Source organism: Jaculus jaculus, chromosome 21, assembly GCF_020740685.1.
Source record: "Jaculus jaculus isolate mJacJac1 chromosome 21, mJacJac1.mat.Y.cur, whole genome shotgun sequence".
NCBI classification, from domain to species: domain Eukaryota; kingdom Metazoa; phylum Chordata; class Mammalia; order Rodentia; family Dipodidae; genus Jaculus; species Jaculus jaculus.
In genome coordinates, this window is record NC_059122.1 from 2,792,911 (window position 1) to 2,818,359 (window position 25,449).

Here is a 25,449-nt window from a genome sequence, read left to right on the forward strand (position 1 = left end):
GCAGCCCGTGCCTCTATGTTGGCCAGGCACATGACACAGTTTGCTTTTCTAAAAGTCAAATGTAACTAAGCTCATGGCCTTTCGTTTTTCATCTTGAACTCCGTACACTATACTGAGCTGAATGTGGAGCAAACCTTGGGACTGGCCCCTTCCCTCCCACTATGGTGGGGCTGGCAACATGCTGAGAAGAAATGGAGACTTCCAGGGACATTTTTCTCTTTGGGAACAATTCCCAACTGGTCTTGCACCCAGGGTACACCCAAAGGCAGCGCGTTAACAATCTTCTGTTGATTCTGTCTTCTCACAGTGTTTAAGAGTAGCTTGTGCCAACCACCTGCAGAATACAAGGTACTAACCCTTCACACAAAACCTGTGAAGATGGCATAGAGTCCTTGGACTCAAGCTAAATGGAAAAGTGCCAGGGATGGCAACTGTCAAGAAATAGTATGAGCTGGGCGTGGTGGCACACGATTTTAATCCCAGCACTCGGGAGGCAGAGGTGGGAAAATCACTGTGAGTTGGAGGCTGCCCTGAGACTACATAGTGAGTTCCAGGTCAGCCTGGGCTAGAGTGAGACCCTACCTCAAGAAAACAAAAAGAAAGAAAGAAAGAAAGAAAGAAAGAAAGAAAGAGAGAGAGAGAGAGAGAGAGAGAGAGAGAGAGAGAGAGAGAAAGAAAGGAAGGAAGGAAGGAAGGAAGGAAGGAAGGAAGGAAGGAAGGAAGGAAGGAAGGAAGGAAGGAAGGAAGGAAGCAGGCAGGCAGGGAGGGAGGGAGGGAGGGAGGAAAGAGAAGAGAAAAGAAAAGCAAAAAGAAAAGAAAAGAAATAGTATAGGCTGGAGAGATGGTTTAGCAGTTAAGGCGCTTGCCTGCGAAGCCAAAGGACCCATGTTTGACTCTCCAGATCCCACATTAGCCAGACGCACAACGGTGAGGAAAGCGCAAGTTTGCACATGCCCACTAGGTGGTGCAAGCGTCTGGAGTTCGATTGCAGTGACTAAGGCCCTGGCATTCCAATTCTCTCTTTTTCTCTCTCTAAAAATAAAATAAAATAAACTTAAAAAAGGAAGAATATCCTATAATGAGGGCAGGGATAAAAGAATACCACAGAGTGTCAATGGGACCATGTAGGGCAGGCAGGATAATCCCGAGCGCTGGGATTATCCTTCCATGTAGAATGGATAAAGTTAGGTTGTTCTATGAGCAGAAACTGCGTAAGCAGGGAGAAAAACGGGGGATGAAATAGGGGAGGGGTACCCAGTATTTTATAAAAATAAAACCAAATCACCCAGTCTTAGAGGCAAGAATGAACAAACTGAAATATTTCCACATTCCTAGAATATGTGAGAGTTTAAAAAATGGGAGGCTGCAAAAGACATGGAATCCACACGAGAGATCGTTGGTGGGCCAAACCAGGCAGACAGTATTTATGCAATGGTGTAGGCATTATAAAAAATGGGTTGGCTAAAGTCTGCAGAAGGAGAAATCTGGAGACGAGAAGTGAAGTTTAAAATCCTTGAAACACACATCCCAGACTCTGAAGAAATTCAGTGATGTCACCATTGGAAACCTCTCACTGTTCCCAAAAGAGAAGGAAAAGAAATTCAAGACACTGTGTCTTTCCCACAGTCAGTCTCCTCACAAGCATCCCAAGAGACACTCATCCACTGCCAGGAAGAGGACCCCTTCTGCCCGTGCCCTCAGAGTTACAACCACACAGCACACCACCCTTGGAATCAAGGGTGTGCACGGAGGCTCTTTAGGACCTGAGAACACAAGCAGTTATTCTTGAAAATGTTCTATGTTTGGGGGACCCACAGTGTAAGCTAAATGTAGCTTCCCCAAGTCTCTGTGAGAAGTGCACACCACCCTTACCTTAAAAAAAATCCACATTTTGGGCTGGAGAGATGGCTTAGCGGTTAAGCGCTTGCCTGTGAAGCCTATGGACCCCGGTTCGAGGCTCGGTTCCCCAGGTCCCACGTTAGCCAGATGCACAAGGGGGCGCACGCGTCTGGAGTTCGTTTGCAGAGGCTGGAGGCCCTGGCGTGCCCACTCTCTCTCTCTCCCTCTATCTGTCTTTCTCTCTGTGTCTGTCGCTCTCCAATAAATAAATTTAAAAAAAAATCCACATTTTATAATCTAGAAAGCAAATCTGATTAAGAACAGAGTCCTCGGGATGAAGAGATAGCAAAGTGGTTAAGGCACTTGCTGGCAAAAGTCAAAAGACCCAGGTTCGATTCCCACAGTACCCACGTAAAGCCAGATGCACAATGCAGCCCATGCACGCATCTGGAGTTCATATCCAGGGGCTGGAGGCCCTGGCGTGCCTATTCTCTCTCTATCTGCCTGTCTCCCTCTCCAAAATAAATAAATGAAATATTTTCTTTTAAAGAAAGGAGTTCTTCCCCTCCTAAGGTTCCTGCCTTAAATTAAAAAAAAAAAATCCGGGCTGGAGAGATGGGTTAGCAGTTAGAGCATTTGCCTGCAAAGCCAAAGGACCTAGGTTTGATTCCCCAGGGCCCACATAAGCCAGATGCCCAAGGGGCACATGCATCTGGATGGAGTTTGTTTGCAGTGGCTAGAGGCCCAAGCACACCCATTCTCTGTCTGTTTCTCTCTTGTCTCTCTCTCTCTCTCTCTCTCTCCTTGCAAGTAAATGAAAGAAATTTAGAGAGAAAAAATTTTTTTAGAAGAAATCCAAATCCACAACTGGACTGTAGTATCCTGCCTTCAACCTTAACATCAGTTTCCCAAAGACATGGATGTGACATGTTGTATGTATGTCATCCTCTAAAGCACACCGAGAAGGTAAGTCACTTGCATGCAGCAATTCCAAATGTGCTCAAAAGAAATAACAGAAAACACGAGGGAAACCACCCTCAAGATCTGAGCGATGTGTGCCCGCCTTACCATTCTCCCCCACCCCCCGCCGGCAACAGCTGCAGGCCTCCACACAGGAAGCAGTGTATCCTCTGGAAGATAATTCCCTAGAATCCTCAGGTTCCTGATAAACACCTGCTCAAGGTCACTGGAGATAAACAAACAAACAAAAAGGGCTGCAGAGATGGCTTAGCGGTTAAGGTGCTTTTGCCTGCAAAGCCTAAGGATCCAGGTTCAGTTCTCCCCAGGACCCACATAAGCCAGATGCACAAGGTGGCGCATACGCCTGGAGTTCCTTTGCAGTGGCTAGAGACCCATTGTCTCCCATTCCTCTCTCCCAAGTAAGTAAATGAATGAATAAATAAATATTTTATAAAGTTGAGAACGACAGACAGAGAGAGAAAGAGGCACAGAGAGAGAGAGAGAGAGAGAGAATGGGCACGCCAGGGCCTCTAGCCACTGCCAAAGAACTCCAGACGCATGCACCCCCTTGTGAATCTGGCTCCTGGGGAATCGAGCCTCGAACCGGGGTTCGTAGACTTCACAGGCAAGCGCTTAACCGCTAAGCCATCTCTCCAACCCATAATTTTTTTTTTTTTTTTTTAAAGAAGGTACTGATGCGTCTTGAGATGCACATGGGAGAGGCTTGATCTCCAGAATTCTACCAAGGAGAAGTTGGGAACACAGGTCATAGGTCATAGGTTTGGGCATCAAACTGCCTAGTTTGAAACCTGAGTGCATCTTCGTCAGGCACACAGCTCTGGGTGTGTTTACGGACTATCCGCCTCAGGCTCCTCATTTCTAAAGTAAGGATGAACATGTCAGAATATGTCTTCGAGTGTGATGTGAGTGAATCCAGTTCAAAGGAGTCCCTGAACTCATTGAGGGGTGGATGGGCCCTTGCTATGAGGAACACGTCCATTCTGTCGCTCTGGATGTGTTTTATGAAATGCACACTGTGTTTCTTTCTTAAATGCTGGAATTTAGCACCGATCAGTGCCAGCCAGGAAGCTTGCATGTAACTGCACATACATAAAACGAAATCAGCAAACGCCCATGGTTGCAAAACATGATTGTGTCTCACCTTGCTCCTACGATCAGTTCTTTCTGTCCTGGGTCAAATGTTAACTGCGAGAAATCCACAGCATTCTCCGCCCTGAACTCCCGTAACCAGGGGCCAATTTCTAAATAGAAAATAAATAAAGAAATAAATAAGTATAAACGATAAAATGAATGATTTTTCTCTCTGGGAATGGCAGAGAGGATGCATCAGGTAGGAAACCTTACATTTCAAAGAGGACTTGGAAGTCCCCTGATGGGATTAATTAGGGGCCACTGGAGGCTTCTGTCAGGAAATCACATAATCCACACTGTTAACATGTAAAACACAGAAAACCCAGTAGAAAGCGTTTCTGGGCATCAGGGCTTTGGTGGTGATTTACAAACCAGATGCGCGTTTTCTCCTTTTAGCACTGGGCTGGGAAGAAAAGAAGACTGCATTGATGTGAGTCATCAGAGGATTTCGAGATGCAAGCAAGACCATTTCCTGGGCAACTTAGTGCCAAGGATTGAAGACCGAAGACCAAAGTCCTCCTAGGAATCAAGGGCAAAACCCAAGAGTGCGTCCTGCCTCATTCACGGGACACTTTCCACTGCCCTGTCCTTTGGGTTTCTGTTCTGGCTCCATGATGACATTTGTTAAACACATGAGAAATCAACGGTCACCACCAGGTCTTATTTGAGTTTTTTTCTAAAGAAAAGCACAAAATAGCCCCTCCACAGAGACAGGTTTTTTGTTTTGTCTTTTATTTGTTTGTTTGTTTTTAAATATTTTTATTTTTTTTTTATTTATTTGACAGAGAGAGAAAGAGAGAGAGAGAGAGAGAGAGAGAGAGAGAGAGAGAGAGAGAGAGAGAATGGGTGCACCAGGGCTCTAGCCATTGCAAATGAACTCCAGACTCATGCGCCCCTTGTGTATCTGGCTAACATTGGTCCTGGGGAATCGAGCCTGGGTCCTCTGGCTTTGCAGGCAAATGATTTAACCACTAAGCCATCCCTCCAGACCTGTTTTTTTTTTTTTTTTTTCTTAAAGCACTAATTCCCATTGAAACACTCTAGGCCAGAGTCGGGTTGCGAGGGCTGAGTGTGTGGAAAAGGGAAAGGCAAAGGCTGCCTCTTCTAAGGGTTCAGTCAGTCATTTCTGTCACTGAAAATTGCACAGTGAGTTACCAGCCAGTTTCAGTAGACCTTACATGACAATCAACCACATTATCTGATATTCTTTTTTAAATTTATTTTTATTTTTGTTTATTTATTTATTAAAGAGCGACAGACAGAGAGAGAAAGAGGCAGAGAGAGAGAGAATGGGCACTCCAGGGCCTCCAGCCACTTCAAACGAACTCCAGATGTGTGCACTCCCTTGTGCATCTGGCTAATGTGGGGCCTGGGGAATCGAGCCTCGAACCAGGGTCCTCAGGCTTCACAAGCAAGCGCTTAACCGCTAAGCCACCTCTCCAGCCCCTGATATTCTTTTTCTCTTGGTATTTATTTCTTGGATAAAATCACACTAACTTAACAGGCATGTGGCATATGTCAACTCAATGAAGTTAACGGTGTGAGGAACAGACCTTTCAACAAACTCGGCGGTTAAAGATGGATCCCCTATAAACAGGCACCATGTCCTGAAACTTCTAGAAACTTGCATGAGGTGATGCCAGTGCCGGAGATTACGTTTAAGAAACAGTTCTGTGCACCGTCTTTATTATCAGTTACTGGACAAATTGACACCTGGTATAACTCCATTTCCTGAAAGATTGCAATCAACATCAATTGAAAGTTATTTTCCTGCTTAAAGGAAAACTAGGCCTGGTGAGATCTGCTCTTTGAAATTTTATTTGATATGGTACCTTGAGGGAAAAAAAATTGTTTTTTATAAGTGTGTGTGCTTTACTTATTTGTTTCATTTTTACAGAGAAACAAAGAAGAACAAGTACTCATTTACCGCCGTGTATTAACAGGACAGTGTTGTCAGTAAACAATTCCAAAAGCATGTAATTTGGTTAGGGAAATAGAACGGATATCTTCTTTAAGCAGGCATACAATTAACTGAGAGATGTTTAGACTTTTAGGAATTACACGTACTATGGGAGGAAGATCCGTGTGAGCACAGGTATCCCAGGGGAGACCCGACCAGTGTCACGGGGCAGACCTCTAGAGGAAGGCAACATAGAGACAATGTGACTCTGTCCCAGAGTTCTGGGATCACTCTCACAGCAGGTAGCTGTCCCTCCATGTCAGCAGGGAGTATCTGAATAAAAACCGAAAATACCCTTATATGTAATATACTAGAAAAAAAAGATCCCCACGTAGTTTACAAAATTTGGGCTGACCTCCTCACTTGTGATAATAGTAGTAAGCTTTAAGAACTTTCCACAGGGCTGGGGAGATGGCTCAGTGATTAAAGGAAGGTGTTTACAAATGCTTCTGATGATTCCCCCGGCATCCACATAAAGACATACAGAAAATGGCATGAGCACCTTGCGCTTGTTTGCGGTGGGAAGGGACCCTCGGTGCCCACAGACATACAAAGATATCACAAATAAACAAACGGAACATGCACGAATAAAAAGCTTCCAAGCAAGCTCTAGGCGCACTGAATCAAACGTCCTAGGAAGATGAAGGGGCCGTTGATAGGCAGAATCATGGGGAAAGTGAACAGAAGGAAATAAAATATCAGATCATAGAGCCCACCACATGTTGTAGATAGTAGCTATGAAACGGGAGACGAAGGTGTGCTACCCAGGTGCGTGACTGTGTAAAAAGGGAACAAACTAAAGAGAACAAAGAGGGCTGGTGGGGGATGGCTTAGTGGTTAAGGCGTTTGCCTGCAAAGCCAAAGGATCCAGGTTCAATTCCCCAGGACCCACGTTAGCCAGATGCACAAGGGGGTGCAGTCTGGAGTTTGTTTGCAGTGGCTGGAGGCCCTGTCTCGCCCATTCTCTCTCTCTCTCTCTAACTCCTTCTTTCTCTGTCAAATAAATAAAAGCAAAATATTCTTTAAAAGAGAGAGAGAAGAAAGAGGAAAAAGGATAGTGGAGACAGAGATGCCAGGACGGCATAATTTCATTTTCTGCAAGATGATAGATACAGCAGAAACTATGAGAGCATTGCCCACTAAAACCTCCTGGCTGTAAATTGGCTGCAAAGCTATGATTAGTACCTGCCAGGTCCAGCCCTGGCTCGAAAGAAGGTTCCAGAAGAGAGGTGTGAAAGGGAGAGGCGCAATAACGATTCAAAGTCTAGTTCCGGTATGGGTTGACAGGCTAATGCTGAAGATAGCTGAGTTTCTCCCTCCCTCCCTCCCCACCCCCTGCATTTTTTAAATCTTTTTTGCTGCTCTTTTTTTTTTTTTTTCCTTTTCTGTTTTTCTCTGCTGCCACAGCTCTTAGCCTCAGTCTTTTATTTTCTGCTCATGTCATGCAAGAGCAAACTTCAAGAAAGGTTCAGTTCCACAGAATTCATAGAAACTTTTTGCTAGTTCTTTCCATTAAACAATCCCATAATTATTTACCCGAAGTACAGTCATCAGGCTTCTATAATGATTAACTATTTTCACACTTTCCCCATGAATGTACGGTCAAGCACTTGCGGTTTCCTGAGCTCCCACTTTCAATTACTATGTTAAACATGAGAGACAGAACAACCACAAAATGGGGGTTCCCATTATTGATCCAATAAACCCAGTTATCCCCCAACCATTTCTTTTGAATTTCCCTTTCCACGTCCCTCCAATACTTAGACTTTGGTCCCCCCTGATTGAACTCTTTCTGACCTCGGTTGTTTATCCTGTAAGGATTCTTGGTAAAGAATCATAGTTTGCTGCAATTGCCAGCATTCAGAAAAATTAATCATAGAATAATTTTTATATTGTTCCAGGAGGTTCATTGTTTCCTCCTCAATGTCCTGTACTCCATGCCTGACTTGCTTTAAGGCCTTTAAGGAAAACAATCATTTCTGACCCATTTTCTTGTTTTCCCAATTCTATGCCAGAGCCTCTTTCAGATACATTGACCAACACTTTGCCAACATCCATTTTTGCTGGAAAAGTAAACTTACAGATTGGTGCACGAAGTGAAAGACAGAGAAAGACAAACATTATACAATACAGAAAACCACAGATTTCTGTAGCACAGAGAGCCAGAGATGTTTCTATAGAGGGGCCACATTGGACCCCGAGGAAGACACAGCTGGGCTGGAAGTGCGTCATGCAGCTCTTCAGCGCTCGATTCCTCGTGGTCCTGAAATGGCATGGACCAGTAAGACCAGACAGATATTTATGTGCCAACGCTTCATCTTGCATATGAGACATTCACGACAAGAAAGCTTCACCAGGATTAGGGGCTCAAGCCCGCGCGAGCATCACAGCTCATAGACTCCCGAGCTGACAGTACTGAGGTCTTTCCAAGTGACAGGGAGGAGGGCAGGAGGAGCCATATCAGGAGAGGGAGGACCACGAGGTCTGCAAGATGCAGCCTTTCAGCCTGCTCCCATGGGTCCAGATAGGAAAGAGTGGCCAGTTGCGTGCAGATGAAAAGGAAGAGTCCAGGCTTGGGTTCCTATCCTGAGAAACAGGAAGACAGTGATGTTCGAAAAATCCCCTCAAGCAGTAAAGAGAAGGTGTGAGAGGAGAACTCTGTCTACCTTGTTCCATTTCCTGACAAATTCCTAATGAGCTTCCCTGACAAGACTGCATACTGCTACGGGCAACACTCAATAAAACTTGAGTAATCTACGGAATCCCTTCTTTTTATTTTTTCAGAGCATTCCTCCATGGTGTCAGTGTTTCTCAACTCTGCAGAGTGTATGTCTTTTTTTTTTTAAATGATGGATCCGTACAAAAATATGTATGTCTTCCCTATTTAAAAATGTTTTAGGGGCTGGAGAGATGGCTTAGCGGTTAAGCGCTTGCCTGTGAAGTCTAAGGACCCCGGTTCGAGGCTCGGTTCCCCAGGTCCCACGTTAGCCAGATGCACAAGGGGGCGCACGCATCTGGAGTTCATCTGCAGTGGCTGGAAGCCCTGGCGCGCCCGTTCTCTCTCTCTCTCTCTGTCTCTTTCTCTGTCTGTCACTGTCAAATAAATAAATACAAACAAAAAAAAATGTTTTAGGGTTGGAGGGTAACCTTAGCTGTTAAGGTGTTTGCTTGCAAAGCCAAAGGACCCAGATTCGATTCCCCAGGACCCAAGTTAGACAGATGCCCAAGGGGGCACACGCATCTGGAGTTCATCTGCAGTGGCTGGAGGCCCAGGCAAGCCCATTCTCATTCTCTCTTTCTCTCTCCCTCCCTCTTTCTTGGTCAAATAAATAAAAATAAAAATATAGCCAGGCATGGTGGCACACACTTTTAATCCCAGCTCTTGGGAGGCAGAGGTAGGAGGATCACCATGAATTCAAGGCCACCCTGAGACTACAGAGTTAATTCCAGGTCAGCCTGGACCAGAGTGAGACCCTGCCTCGTGAAAACAAAACAAAACAAAATATATAAAAATAAATAAAAATATATTTTTAAAAAATGTTTAAAAATATATCTGGTTGTACTCTTTTCCCTTTAAAGGCACATGAAATAATTACATAATAAATACACATATACAGTATGTTAAAAAAGCAACAAGATCAGTTTATTATCTAATTGTGATATATAATCCCAACATTCTATAAGGTATTTCACATGCACACTGAAGAGGGGACACATCCCAGGAAGTTATTTTTTATCATGAAAACCTTGTTAGCAAGAGGGTCCCGATGACATTATGGGAAGGGAAACGGGCGGGCCAGGTGCATTGGAGACTGTAGCTGGAAGTATTGTTAAGGGAATGCATACAGTATTAGAAATTAAGGGGCTTGAGGACACACACACGATTTCTTATGGGATGGGGCTTATTGTGACATGAAGATGGATCAACCATCTAATCATCAGAAAGTCTGGTGTGACACATGATTAATAAGAAAACAATGAGGTTATTGGCTTGAGGAAAGACAATCACTTCATTTGACAAACGCTGAGGTTAAAGGCTGGTACAGTAATGGACAGAGGCCATAACCAGTATCATGTCCTATAGACATTTGAATGAGAGGGATTGATTTCTTTTAATTTTTTTATTTTTATTCATTTATTTGAGAGCAACAGAGAGAGAAAGAGGCAGAGAGACAGAGAAAGAAGCAGAGAGAGAGAGAGAGAGAACAGGCACGCCAGGGCTTCCAGCCACTGCAGACGAACTCCAGATGCGTGCACCCCCTTGTGCATCTGGCTAATGTGGGTCCTGGGGAATCGAGCCTCGAACCGATGTCCTTAGGCTCACAGGCAAGTGCTTAACCACTAAGCCATCTCTCCAGCCCTGATTTTTTTTAAATTTTGATGTTTTATTTATTTATTTGAGAGGGACAGACAGAGAGAGAGAATTAGGCTGATAGAGAAAGGAAAGAGAGAGAATGGGCACGCCAGGACCTCCAGCCACTGCAAACGAACTCCAGACGCGTGCGCCCCCTTGTGCATCTGGCTTAGATGGGTCCTGGGGAATCAAACCTCAAACTGGCATCCTTAGGCTTCACAGACAAGCGCTTAACCGCTAAGCCATCTCTCCAGCCCTGAATTTTTTTTTTAGGAATACTTCTGTATGCCAAATGTGTGTTTGCTATTAGTTACTGGAAAACTGCTATCCACTGAAAGTTATTTTCTACGAGAGATGTGCATTTCAGACTTTAATTATGATATCTTGAGGGCGTATGTGTGTGTTTCTTCCGATATTGCTGAAACGCCCATATGACCAAGTGAAACAAATACAGCAGCCAATGTGGCCACTGATTGGACGCTATGTTATTATATAATACCTGATAAGCATATTAGATGATTTTATCTTTACACAAACATGATTACTGAAGCCTGTCCGCCAGTAATGATTTTCTTCCGTAAAACGAGGTGCATTGATTCATATTGTCCTTGTCTTGTTCTGACAGAAGCTCCCACATGATTTGCTTTCGCCAATATCTTATCAAAAGTGAAAAACACCATCATTAAGGAATTTAGATGATCAAGAAAAATGACATTTATCATCCCAGACAATGATATCTGTGAAGCCTCATGAACATGAGAGGATTCCGCTGGTGAAAAGCAGCCCTTGTCCAAAAACGTGACCGTCATTCCAGAAACTACAGTGTCAGTCCCCAGACCAACCTGTCGAATCTCCTGGGCAGTGTGGATAAGGGGGTCCCATGGGTCACCCCAGTTTTGCTTCTCACTACTTCCCACTTCGATCTATTGAAGAGCAGAGCAAATCGCATTTCTAACTGTCTGTGGTAACTTGCAATGCATGCTAGAAAAATCACAGACTATATCTGCTAGGGTCAGGAGATGGCAGGGAATGACTTCTCCAAAGTCACTAGGAGCAAAGGAAGTAACTTGGGCAGGACATGGGGGCTGGAGTGCATATTAAAGCCGACTCTTTGTAGTTCTCGTGAGGTAACATCACTAGTTTAACCCACATCTACCATGACACATGTATAATATGGTTACCAGCTCCAAGCCTCAAATACATGAAAAGGGCACTTGACGTCTTACTGCCTGTATCCATCACATCTACTGCACTGTAGGTTAAAAAAAAAAAAAAAAAACACACTATGGCAGAGGCCTGCGATGATCAAATGCCACTGCAACACAAACTCTTGATCACCACTGAACTGTTCTGTTAAATTTCTGAAAACTATAAAATTTAGTTTCAGATACAGCAACACATTTAGAAAGTGAAAAGAGGGAAAGAGAGATGGCTTACTGGTTAAGGCATTTGCCTGCAAAGCCTAAGGACCCTGGTAAGATTCCCCAGGACCCACGAAAGCCAGATGCACAAGGGGGCGCATGTGTCTGGAGTTCATTTGCAGCGGTTAATGGCCCTGCTGAGCCCATTCTCTCTCTCTCACTCTCTCTCTCTCTCTCTGCTTCCTCCTTCTCTCTAAAATAAATAAACAATTTTTGAAACAGAGACAGTAATAACCAAAGATCAGAAATATCTTCCTTCTTAAAGTAAATTTATTGGGCTGGAGAGATGGCTTAGCGGTTAAGCGCTTGCCTGTGAAGCCTAAGGACCCTGGTTCGAGGCTCAATTCCCCAAGTCCCACGTTAGCCAGATGCACAAGGGGGCGCACTCATCTGGAGTTCGTTTGCAGTGGCTGGAGGCCCTGGCGCGCCCATTCTCTCTCTCTCTCTCTCTCTCTCTCTCCATCTGTCGCTCTCAAATAAATACATACAAATAAACAACAACAAAAAAAGAAGTCAGGGACAATGCAAGTAGACTGGAATGTGTATTGTTTCTACATAATACAGCCAGTTTCCTCCTTGTTGACGGGACAAAACACCCTGCCAAAAGTAGTTTTTGAAATGAAAGTGTCCATGTCCCCTCATGGCTATGAGGGAAAGTCTCATCATAGCAGAGAAGGCATGTGAGACCTGAGTTAGGAGCCTGGGTCACATCACCAGAGTCACCAGGAAGAAGGAGAAAGAGTGAGCTGTCTCATATCGGAAAACAGGGCTGGACTACAAAATCCCAAGGCACACCACAGTGACACGGTGACACATTCCCTCCAGCAACGCTCCATCTTCTAAAATTACACATGAGGCTATGGAGGATGTTTTACAGTCAAACCACCACAGGGAGGGGCCAGACAGTCCTGACCAAACGAGAGCCTGTTCTTGCCTCTTGTCAGAACAGAGGAAGGAGGAAAGAAAATAGGAAGGGAGGATGGGAGGAGACAAGATAGACTCTTCAAAGAATATTCTGAAAGATCTCGTTTTCTCTCCTGTTCCTAAGCTATGGCAAGAACCATCTTATCTCAAAAAATAGTTATCACTCTGTAAAGGTGGCATGCATCTCCCTTCCGTGGACTTTATATTTTCACCCTCAGTTTATGGCCTACCAACGGCATCTTAGGTAAGTCTATGATTAAAAACAAGGAAGTGGAATATCTGAAACCCATCACAAGTAGACTGGCACATTAGCTCTGTAGTGATTCACTCTATCGTCTCCAGCTAGCTGTATTTTCTCTCCTTTTCCTTTCCAGTCTCCTTTTCTAGGCATCTTCTTGTAATAGTCACACAGAAAAAGGCAACTTCCCTTTGGCCACTGAGTCAGCATGGATATGCCAATTATCTTACCCCCCAAAAAAGATGCACCAGGACCTCACCCACACAGGTACTCCCTGAAATGCTTTAGGAGACTACAGTGGATTTTGGTCACACAACGTCATTCCTGCCTTGTTGCAAGGCAATTCAAAATACTTTATCTGAGAGGAAGCCAGACCATTGTCAGATACGTAAAATATGCCTGTAGGAAAAAAAATATGTCAGAATAAATGGGTATCTTGTGTTTATATGTCTTTTTCAGAATGTAGATGGTTTAAAAAAAAAACTATTAGGTACTTTGACATTCTTACTACTTTTTTTAAAATATTTTATTTTCATTTATTTATTTTTTTTTAATTTTTTTTGTTCATTTTTTATTCGTTTATTTGAGAGTGACAGACATAGAGAGAAAGACAGATAGAGGGAGAGAGAGAGAATGGGCACGCCAGGGCCTCCAGCCACTGTAAACGAACTCCAGACACGTGCGCCCCCTTGTGCATCTGGCTAATGTGGGACCTGGGGAACCGAGCCTCGAACCGGGGTACTTAGGCTTCACAAGCAAGCGCTTAACCGCTAAGCCATCTCTCCAGCCCTTCATTTATTTATTTATCAGAGACAGAGAGAATGAGAGAGAGAGAGTGGGCACGCCAGGGCCTCCAGCGACTGCACACAAATTCCAGATGCGTGCGCCCCCTCGTGCATCTGGCTAATGTGAAACCTAGAGAATCAAACCTGGGTCCTTAGGCTTCACAAGCATGGGCCTTCACTGCTAAGCCGTCTTTCCAGTGCCACATTCCTACTATTTTTCATAAAGTGTTTGTAATTATGTAACACTAGTACTACAATGTTCGTTGTATGACTTCAAGAACCTGAAATTTTGTAAGTTGAAGCATTTTTGCTACATACAATCTGAAGTGGTAGACAGCTAGCTTGGGTATTAGACTCAAATGTAAAGCTAAGGTAATTATTTCTTAAGTTCTGAATTCAAGACCATTTCTCCAAGGAACATATGTAATACGTGATCCCATCGCACCACTTACAAATGTAAGTGAAGAAGGAGAAAATTTCACAACCTGTGACTCCTCTGCTGATCTCTCTTCCTTAACATAGACTTCCTCCAGCAGTCCGACAAAGAAGGAATACCTAAAAGTACTCTCTCAGCCAGGTTCATCTAAAACATGCAAAACTTTTCAGATTGCTATATATATTTGAATGTTCAGGTGTGTGTGTGTGTGTGTGTGTGTGTGTGTGTGTGTGTGTGTGTGTATCAGGAGCTCTTGCTGCTACAAACAAGCCCCAGAATCTTGGACCCATTTTGCATCTGGCCTACATGGGTCACTTGGGAATTTTTGTTTAAATATTTTATTTTTATTTGCTTATTTGACAGCGAAAGAGGGAGGGAGAGAGAGAATGGGTGTGTCAGGGCCTCCAGCCACTCCAAAGGAACTCCAGACGTGTGCACCCCCTTGTGCATCTGGCTAACGTGGGTCCTGGGGAATCGAACCTGGGTCCGTTGGCTTTGCAGACAAACACTTTAATCGCTAAGTCATCCCTCCAGCCCTCACTTGAGAATTTAAATCAGGCCAGAAGGCTTTGCAGGTAATCCCATTCCCCTAAAACTGTATTATTATAAAGGCCAAAATTAACAACACCTAGGTACAAGTGTCAAAATCTTCACACGTGGGGCTGGAGAGATGGCTTAGCGGTTAAGCACTTGCCTGTGAAGCCTAAGGACCCCAGTTCGAGGCTCGACTCCCCAGGACCCACGTTAGCCAGATGCACAAGGGGGCGCACGCGGCTGGAGTTTGTTTACAGTGGCTGGAGGCCCCGGTGCGCCCATTCTCTCTCTCTCTCTCTCTCTCTCTGTCACTCTCAAGTAAATAATTTTTTTTTTCTATATGAAATGACAGATGTCCCACTGGTGTGGCATTTTCCACCAGTAAGAAGAATTAAGACATCTCCTCGGGGAAGAGAACGCAGCAGGTAAGAAAGCTCTAAAAACATGCTGTCACTGTTTCAACATCTGAGACAGTGATTTTCCCTGGCCTTTGAGGGTTCGGTGGTGGATCTCCCTGAGGTGAGTCACATTTCCTCACATATCACACGCCTTCCCAGCAAGGAGACAGGTGCTCCCCACAGCCACGCCTCACATGGAAATTGCAGGAAACAGCTCTGCTTTGTGAGCTTTATTAAACATATGTCCTCTGGGACTGGGCTGTGAAATCCTGTGCCTCAGCTTGGTCAGCCCTGGGTTCTTCAAAAAACTGGGACCCTTTGCCATCAATGGAAGAGTTCCTAACTAGTTTCTCCATTCAAATACCAACTGACAAACACAAATTTCACTATATGTTTGGTTTTTTTTCTTACAGTCTGAAGCCCCTGAGATAACGCACAGTCGCGGTAGAAAATGGCACTGTATAATCCCTTCCCGCCACCTCCACCGCAGATCTGCTCAACTATAGGGAAAGGAGATGGCTGGAATAGACATTTATTTCTCCTGAATGTTTCGGACATACTATTTTTAAAAAGAAAGTTATCCTATTCTACTACAGAGCAACTAAATAACTGGGTTGTGGATGTCTTTCCTGGGTAGGAATTTGGTTAAAGTTATTGTTATTATTTGAGAGAGAAAAAGGAAGGCAGAGAAAGAAAAAAAAAATAGGCAGAGAAAGAGAGAGAATGGGCATGCCAGGGCCTTCAGCCTCTGCAAACGAACTCCAGAAATATGTGCCCCCTTGTGTTCATGGGCGGCATTGTGTATTTTGTCACTGTGTGTCCGGCTTACGTGGGACCTGGAGAGTCGAACGTGATTCTTAGGCTTTGCAGGCAAGTGCCTTAACTGCTAAGCCATCTCTCCAGCCCTGGTTAAAGTTTTAAGAATTAACATTGCACAAGAACCAAGCATTCACTTCTTAGCCAAAGGAGATGTACCACTGTCTGAAGCAAAGGTGTGGCTCATGAATTCCACTCTTAGCCTGAGGTTCCATTGGGTTTTGTGATTTCTCTAGTCACGCCATAAATATCTCAGGGAGTAAATGTCAGCATTAGGTGCATTTCAGGCTGTCCTGGCCCAGGTATTTCTTAGTCATCCAAGGTTTGCTCACATTCCTGGTGTGGAGTGGAGACACTCAGCCATTGTAAGTGCCCTGATTCGAGACCTCCCTTGAGAGAGGCAATGCCGTCTGACGCTCCTGGTTGGTCACTTTTAACATGTCGGAAATTTCCAACTTTGTGGAACTTTCTGGAAAATCAACATAGTATGAAAACTGGGGTGGTTAGGAGCTGGATTTTAGGGCTTGGTAACTCACACACACACACACACACACAAAAAAAAAAAAATGTCTATCTTTCAGAGAAGATGGATTGATTTTTAAATTTAAAGATTATGGGAACTCAATGAAAATTAAGCACATATCTTGAAACTTCTGGGTTAGGATCAACGTGTTGTCTAGGCTCTGAACCTAGTACCAAGCTTACACTGTCTTAAATTCTACCTGGCTCATAAGTATCTTGAATCCCTTCCTGCAGAAGGACTTAATCACACTTTGTGACCTGTAGCATATGACTGTAGGCTATAAAATCTAATTGCAAAATCTTAATGTTGTGCCAGGGGACATTAAAAAGTAATTTCTTTCAGATTTATAACTTTAGAATAGCAAATGCCTTTAGTGACTAAAATTATAAAAATGAACACTTCCTATTCCTATTCAATGAACACACTAAGATTTTTTTTTTTTCCCCAACATGCTGCTAGGGAAGCCACGATAACCACAGACCAACAAGTGTTCAGAGAGCCATTTGACACTAGAAACTACAGGGATTGCAGAGAAATGGTTCAAGGGCATCTGAGTGTACAAAGAGTGTATCATTTTCAAGTACCCAAGCATCTACTTCTGCCACCTATGAAAAATTGACCAGACCTCAGCTTTAAGGAGAAAAAAAAGAATTGCTTAAGCTATGATCTCCTTCTGCTCAAGCCTCACAATTTATACTCATGTCCTCCTCTGAATCCTTGTTATTAGGAAATTACATGTAATCCACTATATCTGCAGATAAGAGCATCAGGAGAAAATTGGTAAGCTATGAGAACTCAGGAGCTATGCTGTTCTGGAAAAGTCTCCTTGCTTGAAGAAATATCTAATACATCCCATGGGGGCCCCTTTTGCAGATTTCAGGTACATATCAGAAGCAGAATATGTTTTCCATGCAGACCCCCCCACAGGTTCCCAAGAACTTCTCATTTGAGGAATAGACCACAAGAATACTGGAAACCCAGTTATTAATCTAAATGAACAATGAATATTCATTAAATCCCTTCTTGCAGGCAGGTTCGTATTGCTGGTAGAAATCACCCAACCAAAAGCACCCTCCGTGGGATGGAGAACAAAAAGATACTTACCCTTGGTCCTTGGCTTTTCCCAATGTGCCTTTTATGGCAATAACTTAAATCCATGTCCTATCGCTGTAATAAGCCATATTTGTAAACAAAAAAAAAATACCAGCTACTTATAATATTTAGAGCCCTGCTACCTGAAAGTCTTATGAATACCCAGTTCAGATGTTACCCCTTCTTGTAATGATGACTATACGAGGTAATAAAATCTACTTAAATATCTCCAGAAGCGATTCACACAGAAGCAGAAAAGCCAGAAAAAAAGGCATCCCCAGCTTACTTAGGGGATGTTCTAACTTCCTTATTATTAAGGCGTTTGCACATGCCTCCCGCCACTGCAAACGAACTCCAGATGCATGTGCAACCTTGTGCATCTCGCTTACGTGGGTACTGGGGAATCGAACCTGAGTCCCTTGAGTTTGCAGGCAAACGCCTTAACTGCTCAGCCACCCTTCCAACCCCAAATTACTATATTTGCTGAGGGAAGGACAGGACTAAGGAAAGGAGAATGAATACACCAACATAGCTTGAGAGGCCACGCGGTCAGCCTGGAAAAAACTGTAGTGAAGACACTCAAAAAAAAAGTACAAAGAGCTCCTGCCATGTGGAGCAGGAGTCCCCGTGGGATGTGGGGATAGGGGCGGGGGGCTCCTCCTTCAGCTTGGCCTGGCCGGGTCAAGGGTCAAGCCCAGGAGAGACTTACCAGAAGCTGGAGGTTCAGGAGAGGTCAGGTAGCCCAGAAAGCTTGCCCTTCCCCCTCAAACGTACTTGTAACCTAATGGTAGTTCACCTCCTTTCTGCTCAGGGGAGCCACAGGGCAGCTGATTGATCTGGACCAGGGGCTGTCTCGGGAAGAGGCCAGCCATGATGCCAAGCTCTGGGGAATGAACTTGACCAACCCCAAGGCTAGGATTAAACCCTAGGAAAGACCTTGCTGTCAGGGGAGGGGCAGGTTGTTCATGGGAAAGAAGTCTTTTGACCTAAGTGACCATTGGTACATGTGTATGTGCACATATATATATGTGTGTATATATGTATGTATATATATATATGTATGTGTGTATGTGTGTATATATATATATGTGTATGTGTGTGTGTGTATCTATCTATCTATCTATATATATATATATATATATAGATATATGTATGTATGTGTGTGTGTGTGTGTATCTATCTATCTATCTATCTATATATATATATATATATATATATATATATATATACATAGATATATGTATGTATGTGTGTGTGTGTGTGTGTATCTATCTATCTATCTATCTATCTATATATATATATATACATAGATATATGTATGTATGTGTGTGTGTGTGTATATATATATATATGTGTATGTGTGTGTGTGTGTGTATCTATCTATCTATCTATATATATATATATATATATATATATATATACACATAGATATATGTATGTATGTGTGTGTGTGTGTATACACACATACATACATCCCTTAAGGCCTCCTTCATTTCCCATTTGGAAAGCTCTTGTGGTGAGCTCCTGTTTTATTTTCGGTAGACTTCACAGGCCATCGTCCGCAGAATGCTTAATGGTTGAGGCATCCCTTCTCCTTTGGTGATACGTTTCTCTCTGAGTACTTAAGACCAAGCAGGTAGCCAAAACTTAATCAAGGCTGTATGTGGACGTTACTAATGGCTGTCCAAAGGAGGCCCTAGGGACCTTGGAGGAGCACCGTGGTTTCTCCAGCACCGGGCTGGGCCATTAGGAATGGTCAGGGCCGCGCTGGCCAAGGAGCTGTCCCTCCTTTGGGACGCAGGAGGACTGGGGTTTCCTCAGGGGTGGCTCCCCTGGTGCTGAATGCACACTGATTTTTTTTGTTTCTGGGTCTCCGTGTCCTCCCTGATCAGGAAGACAGGTGACTTACCAGGGGCGGCTACACAAGTGTCCCATGATCTCCAGTGGCCTTGTGACTTTCTTTTTTTCTGTTTTAGCTCCAGTGAATCCAATTGGCTTTGGCTTCCAATTGGTTATTCGAACAGTCAGAAAAGAAGTTACACCAGCCTTGAAGGGGGTACGTTTACGGCACATCTGATTGGTAAAACATATCCAGCTAAAGAAGGACACAAATGCTTTCAGTTATTTTGTCCAACCTCTACGTTCAGCAACCCTGTGACGGGACAGGCCACATAAGAAACATAGAAGGCACGTCTTGTCCCTTAACTATGTAACAGTTATAAATGCAGGCATAGCGTGTAACTGGTCCTGAAGTCAATATTTCCATTAACAAATCCAAACCAATTAATTTAACCTAGAAACTGTCACCAGAAAGACAAGTTCAAGACAGTCTAAAGTCTCGTCACCTGTGTTTGAAAACATCTTTCATTGGTCCAGATACCTGTGTGGGTACCAATTAATTACCCAGGGAACAGAACCACAGAGCTTGAAATTATGTCTCTCAGATGTGGACCATTGTTTGAGTTGAAGCAGGGAATATGTCTTAAGAGTCAATTTCCTTATAAGAACCAGACCTGGGATATCAAAAACGAGACAGTTATTTAAACAAAATCTTGATTTAAACTATTTCATTACACATAGTAGAATAGAACCTGGTTATTGCTAAGCAAAAACAGCTGAGCTCTAATACAACCCTTGACAAGTTTGTTTTGAAAGAGAAAACGCTGTTTGACAACTAATGCTTTTAGCTTAATCTTGGGTAGCAATTAATCTGATGTACATTGGAGATTTCTTATGAGAGAGTGTCAGATAGCTTTATTAGGCAGTTAAGGTGGGTGACTGGGCCCCTGAAGATAGCCTCACAGTCTCCACCTTGCTAGAGATCAAAGGATGATCTGGCTTCTTATCTCCTCCCTAGATAGGTTTTGCCACAAACAACCTGGGTCCCTCCCGGGAGGAGGTCTTTAAATAAAATAAATTTAAATATTGTGATTGATCAAGTTCAGCCCCCAGAACTTGGCGTCATGGTTACCCTCTTCCTGAGACATCCCATAGCCTAGATCAACTGCCGTCCCTCTGGCTCATCTGAGCTGGAAAGTAGGTCCCACCACCATAAGGTTATAAACAAGTTTACCAGGAGAGGGCAAGCTCTCTCGGGGCTGCCTGACTGCTGGTGGACATCTATCTGGTTTCTGGTGAGTTTCTCCTCAATTCAGCCCAGAGAAAAGCTCCCCATCCCTTAACTTTTCATGGGGGCTCTTTCTCCACATGACAGGAGCTCTGCACTTCTCTGCCCTCTGCATTTTCTCCAAGCCCATCATGTGGCAAATAAATAGGGGCTGGAGAGATGGCTTAGCAGTTAAGGTGTTTGCCTGTGAAGCCAAAGGACCCAAGTTCGATTCCCCAGGACCCAGGTAAGCCAGATGCCCAAAGGGCACATGTGTCTGGAGTTCGTTTGCAGTGATTGGAGGCCCGGGTACTCCCATTCTCTCTCTTTCTCTGCTTACAAATAAAAACAAATAAATAATCATGAGCTGGGGAGATGGCTTAGCGGTTAAGCGCTTGCCTATGAAGCCTAAGAACCCCAGTTCGAGGCTCGATTCCCCAGGACCCACGTTAGCCAGATGCACAAGGGGGCGCACGCATCTGGAGTTCGTTTGCAGTGGCTAGAGGCCCTGGTGCACCCATTCTCTCTCTCTCTCCCTCTCTCCCTCTCTCTCTCTGTCACTCTCAAATAAATAAATAAATAAATAATAAATATAACAAATACTATACTAAATATAATAATTTAATCATTGTTCCTCTCAGCCTTGTTTTATTCAATTCCTCGGTTAAAAGTAGATAGGAACTCAGGGTTTGGGGTTTAAGGACTTCTCTGAACCCCCTAATGCCCCATTACAATCCTAGATGGTATTCTTCCTAAAGATCCCTCAAGATCCCTTCTTCCTTCCAAGTTCCATGATTAGTATGATATAATATGTTTTTGTTGGTGATTGTATTCAGGTGGCCTTTATAATTATATGCTATATACAAAATGGCCTGCATATCCATGACCTCACAGTGCCTGACACTACCTACACAAGACCCTCATAAGAGGAGGAAAAGATCATGACATCAAAATAAAAGAGAGACTGATTGAGATGGGGAGGGGATATGATGGAGAGTGGAATTTCAAAGGGGAAAGTGGGGGGGGGGCATTGCCGTGGGATATTTTTTATAATCATGAAAAATGTTAATAAAAATTGAGGAAAAGAAAACTTAAAAGCCCAAAAGGTTAATTCATCCTGGCTGGAACTGGGAAGATGGCTGAGTTTGAACAATGTTTGCCACACAAACATGAGAACCTGAGTTGGTTGCTAAGAACTCACATTTAAAAAGAAACAACAATAAAAAAAAATTAATAAAAAATAAAAAGAAACAACAACAACAAAAGTGAGCTATGAGAGCATGTCCTCACAACATCAGTGCTGGGGAAGTTGAGTCAGGAGGATTCCTGGGGCTCAATGGTCAGTCAACAGACCCTAACCAGCCATGCGCCAGGCCCAAGGGAAGCCTTGTCTCCAAAATAGGTAGATGGAGTTTCTGCGGAGTGACATCTCGGGCATCCGGCCACACAGGGAATGATGCTCATCACCACTTAGGCTTCGCCACAGGTTAGCTTAGAAAGAGGCTTTGGTCATATGACCCGGATGGATCGCCACGTGTCAGACGGTGGGAATCCACAGTACCACTCACACAACGCTTTAACCCATAGGGATTTTCGGTTTCATTCAGTCTGTACTGTCACTCAGACTTGCTTGGCACCTGCAGCCTCAAGGCCCCAAGCCAAACCTCCAAGAAGTCACAAAAGAAGGAAAGAAAAAGAGTAAAAAGGGGAAAAAAGAGGAGGGAGGGAGGACAAAGGGAAAGAGGGAAGGAGGGATAGAGGAAGGAAGGAAAGAAGAATTTCTTTTTTTTTGGTTTTACGAGGTAAGGTCTCACTCTAGCCCAGGCTGACCTGGAATTCACTCTGGAGTCTCAGGGTGGCCTCGAACTCACGGCGATCCTCCCACCTCTGCCTCCCGAGTGCTGGGATTAAAGGTGTGCGCCACCACGCCCGGCTCGAAAGAAAATTTTTAAATATTTTAATTTAATTGAATTTATGTGTGAGAGAGAGAGAGAGAGAGAGAGAATGGGCATACCAGGGCCTTCAGATGCTGCAAATGGTACATGCATCACCTTTGTGCATCTGGCTCATGTGGGTCTTGGGGAATCAAACCTGGGTCCTTTGGATTTACAACCTAGTGTCTTAACCACTAAGCCACTTCTCCAGCCTGAGACAAGCATTTAAAAAAAAAAAAAAACACCAAGCAAACACTTAACATTTACAACTTCAGTTTTTACTTCCAGTAGATGTGGGTTTCTGCCATGGGCTGGCACCCCCAAGACAGCTCTGCGCCCCAAACCTTCAAACCATTCACCTCTACAAAGACATATCCACAAAGAGATGGAGAAACTAGGAGAAATTTTGCTTTTGCCTTGTCCTTTTTTTGTTTGTTTGTTTGTTTGTTTTAGTGAATCTGGGGTTGTTTTCATTTCAAGATTCTAATTCCTTCCCCCCAGCGGGCTGCAAAGCTCTGTGCAGACAAAGTAGACACCATTTTTATGGCCCCATGAGCTCCTTAGAGAGCTGTGAATGCAATAGCTCAGCCTCCTTTCAAATCTTGTCTTTGATGTATCCTGACACATTCATACTTATTACCCAACTACCCAACGTGCCTCAAAGGACTTGAGAGAACCCTCCCCACTCTGAGCCTAGTTCTCACAATATGTTGTTATGACCATGGCCTGGCCCCCCATGACTATTTGCTCACTGGACCAGACACCCAGTGACTGTCTGTCCCCTGAACCCTTTGTGGTGCCAATATTGGTCGGTTCTGTGCTGGGATCCACGCTGCCATCCACTCTGAAAGTGGAGAAGAAACCCAGGATATTGTCCCCATCAGAGCGTGTGCCTCCCAGGGAGAGACAGGGGTAATCAAATGATAAACCCATGACGTCAAGCAAGCAGGCTACAGGTTTAGAGTGTAATCTGGAACAATGGGACCAGACCTTACAGGCCACTCTGAGGAGGTGACATTTAAGATATGAGATGATAGTAGCAAGGGGAGACCTGCAGAGAGCTCTGTGAGAACGTTCCAGGAGGGGCCCCATGGTGGGGTGATGCAAGGGGCATTGTGGGAGAAGGGAGAGGAGAGGAGGAGGAGAGAGAGAAAGAGAGAGAGAGAGAGAGAGTGAGAGAGAGGGAGGGAAGGAGGGAGGGAGGGAGGGAGAGGGAGAGGGAGAGGGAGAGGGAGAGGGAGAGGAGAGGAGAGGAGAGGAGAGGAGAGGAGAGGAGAGGAGAGGAGAGGAGAGGAGAGGAGAGGAGAGGAGAGGAGAGGAGAGGAGAGGAGGGGAGGAGGGGGAGGAGGAGAGGAGAGGAGAGGAGAGGAGAGGAGAGGAGAGGAGAGGAGAGGAGAGGAGAGGAGAGGAGAGGAGAGGAGAGGAGAGGAGAGGAGAGGAGAGGAGAGGAGAGGAGGGGAGGAGGGGGAGGAGGAGAGGAGAGGAGAGGAGAGGAGAGGAGAGGAGAGGAGAGGAGAGGAGAGGAGAGGAGAGGAGAGGAGAGACACAGAGGGGGGAGGCAGGGTGAATTCCTGTGTTATCTTACAGGTCAAGAAACAAGGACTTTGGCTGCTGTCTATGAGAAGGGCAGAAAGGCTTGCTGATAAAGGATTAGGCGTTATCTGGACTGCAGCAACTCAAAGCTGCCACGGACAATGTAGGGAACCAACCCCACGGCAGAGCCTGAGCTCCAACACCATGAACGGTCACAAGCAGTGGGCCGTGATCTGGTTTATTTTCCAAGGCGGGGATGTGTGTGGTGGGAGGCAGCTGACACTTATCTAAATGGTTTCTTTTTGTTTATTTATTGAGAGAGAGAGAGAGAGAGCGAGCGCATGCTCACCAAGGCCTCCAGCCACTGCAAACGAACTCCAGATGCGTGTTCCCCCTCGTGCATCTGACTTACGTGGGTCCTGGGTCCTTTGCCTTTGCAGGCAAGTGTCTTAACGGCTAAGCCATCCCTCCAGCCTGAAACATGACATTTTTAAATTTTCTTTTTGTTTATTTTATTTATTTATTTAGTTGAGAGCAATGGGAGGGGGGGAGCGGGGAGAATGGGCGCACCAAGGCTTCCAGCCACTGCAAACGAACTCATGTGCTGTGTGGCTTTTGGTTTTTGGCTTGCGCTTCTCTCTCTCTCTCTCTGCTCGGTCCTGTGAAGGCAGGCCAGTTTCTTCTGCCTTAATGGAACTTCCCCTGGATCTGTGAGCTTCAATAAATATCCCTTCCTCTATATCTGTGTCTGGTCTGAAAGTTCATCTCAGTGACCCTGAAGCTGTCTGCTACACCACGCCTCCAAATTCAAATACTGTTTCCAAACGTATGAAGACATGAACTCTGCGATGCTCCCTCTCCCAAGGTCTTTCTCCAGCAGTCACAGAGGGCAGTGGAAGTGAGGGCCCAGCCACCCCTAGAGAGACAGTTTTCTGTGGACTGCCTTGAAAGGCGGCTCGGTTGGTGTCAATTATAGGCACCACAAACACTATTTGTGAACCAGATACAAATTGTGTGCTCTGATTTGCTGGTTTTATTTATTTATTATTTATTTATTTATTTATTTATTTATTGGCTTTTTGAGGTAGGGTCTCACTTTGGCTCAGGCTGACCTGGAATTCACTCTGTAGTCTCAGGGTGGCCTCGAACTCTCGGCGATCCTCCTACCTCTGCCTCCTGAGTGCTGGGATTAAAGGCATGCGCCACCACGCACAGCTCTCTGATTTGCTTCTGTGGGCCCCTACTAAAACAAACTTCTGCACATCAGGCAAAAAGAAAAAAAAAAAAAAGGAAAACAGGGAACATGGACATATCTGTGTCTTGCACACCAACACGAATGTTTATTTCGGCCCCCCACCACCCGCACCCCAAGCCACAGGTTATAAAATATCCCAGATCGTACAAGAACACATGTTTTTATACTTTTAAGAGAAGGAGGTGGCCT

General features: G+C 44.5%; 1 protein-coding gene across 4 annotated transcripts in view; it reads right to left on the reverse strand.

Moving 5' to 3' along the window:
• The window catches only part of Sema5a (semaphorin 5A), a 567,085-nt gene that overhangs the window by 273,819 nt on the left and 267,817 nt on the right, over positions 1–25,449 (reverse strand). For all 4 annotated transcript variants that reach the window (XM_045139346.1, XM_045139343.1, XM_045139344.1 and 1 more), the window contains one exon: positions 3,962–4,061. In XM_045139346.1, coding sequence (XP_044995281.1) covers positions 3,962–4,061 — 100 coding nt within the window. The remainder of the gene's footprint in view (positions 1–3,961; positions 4,062–25,449) is intronic.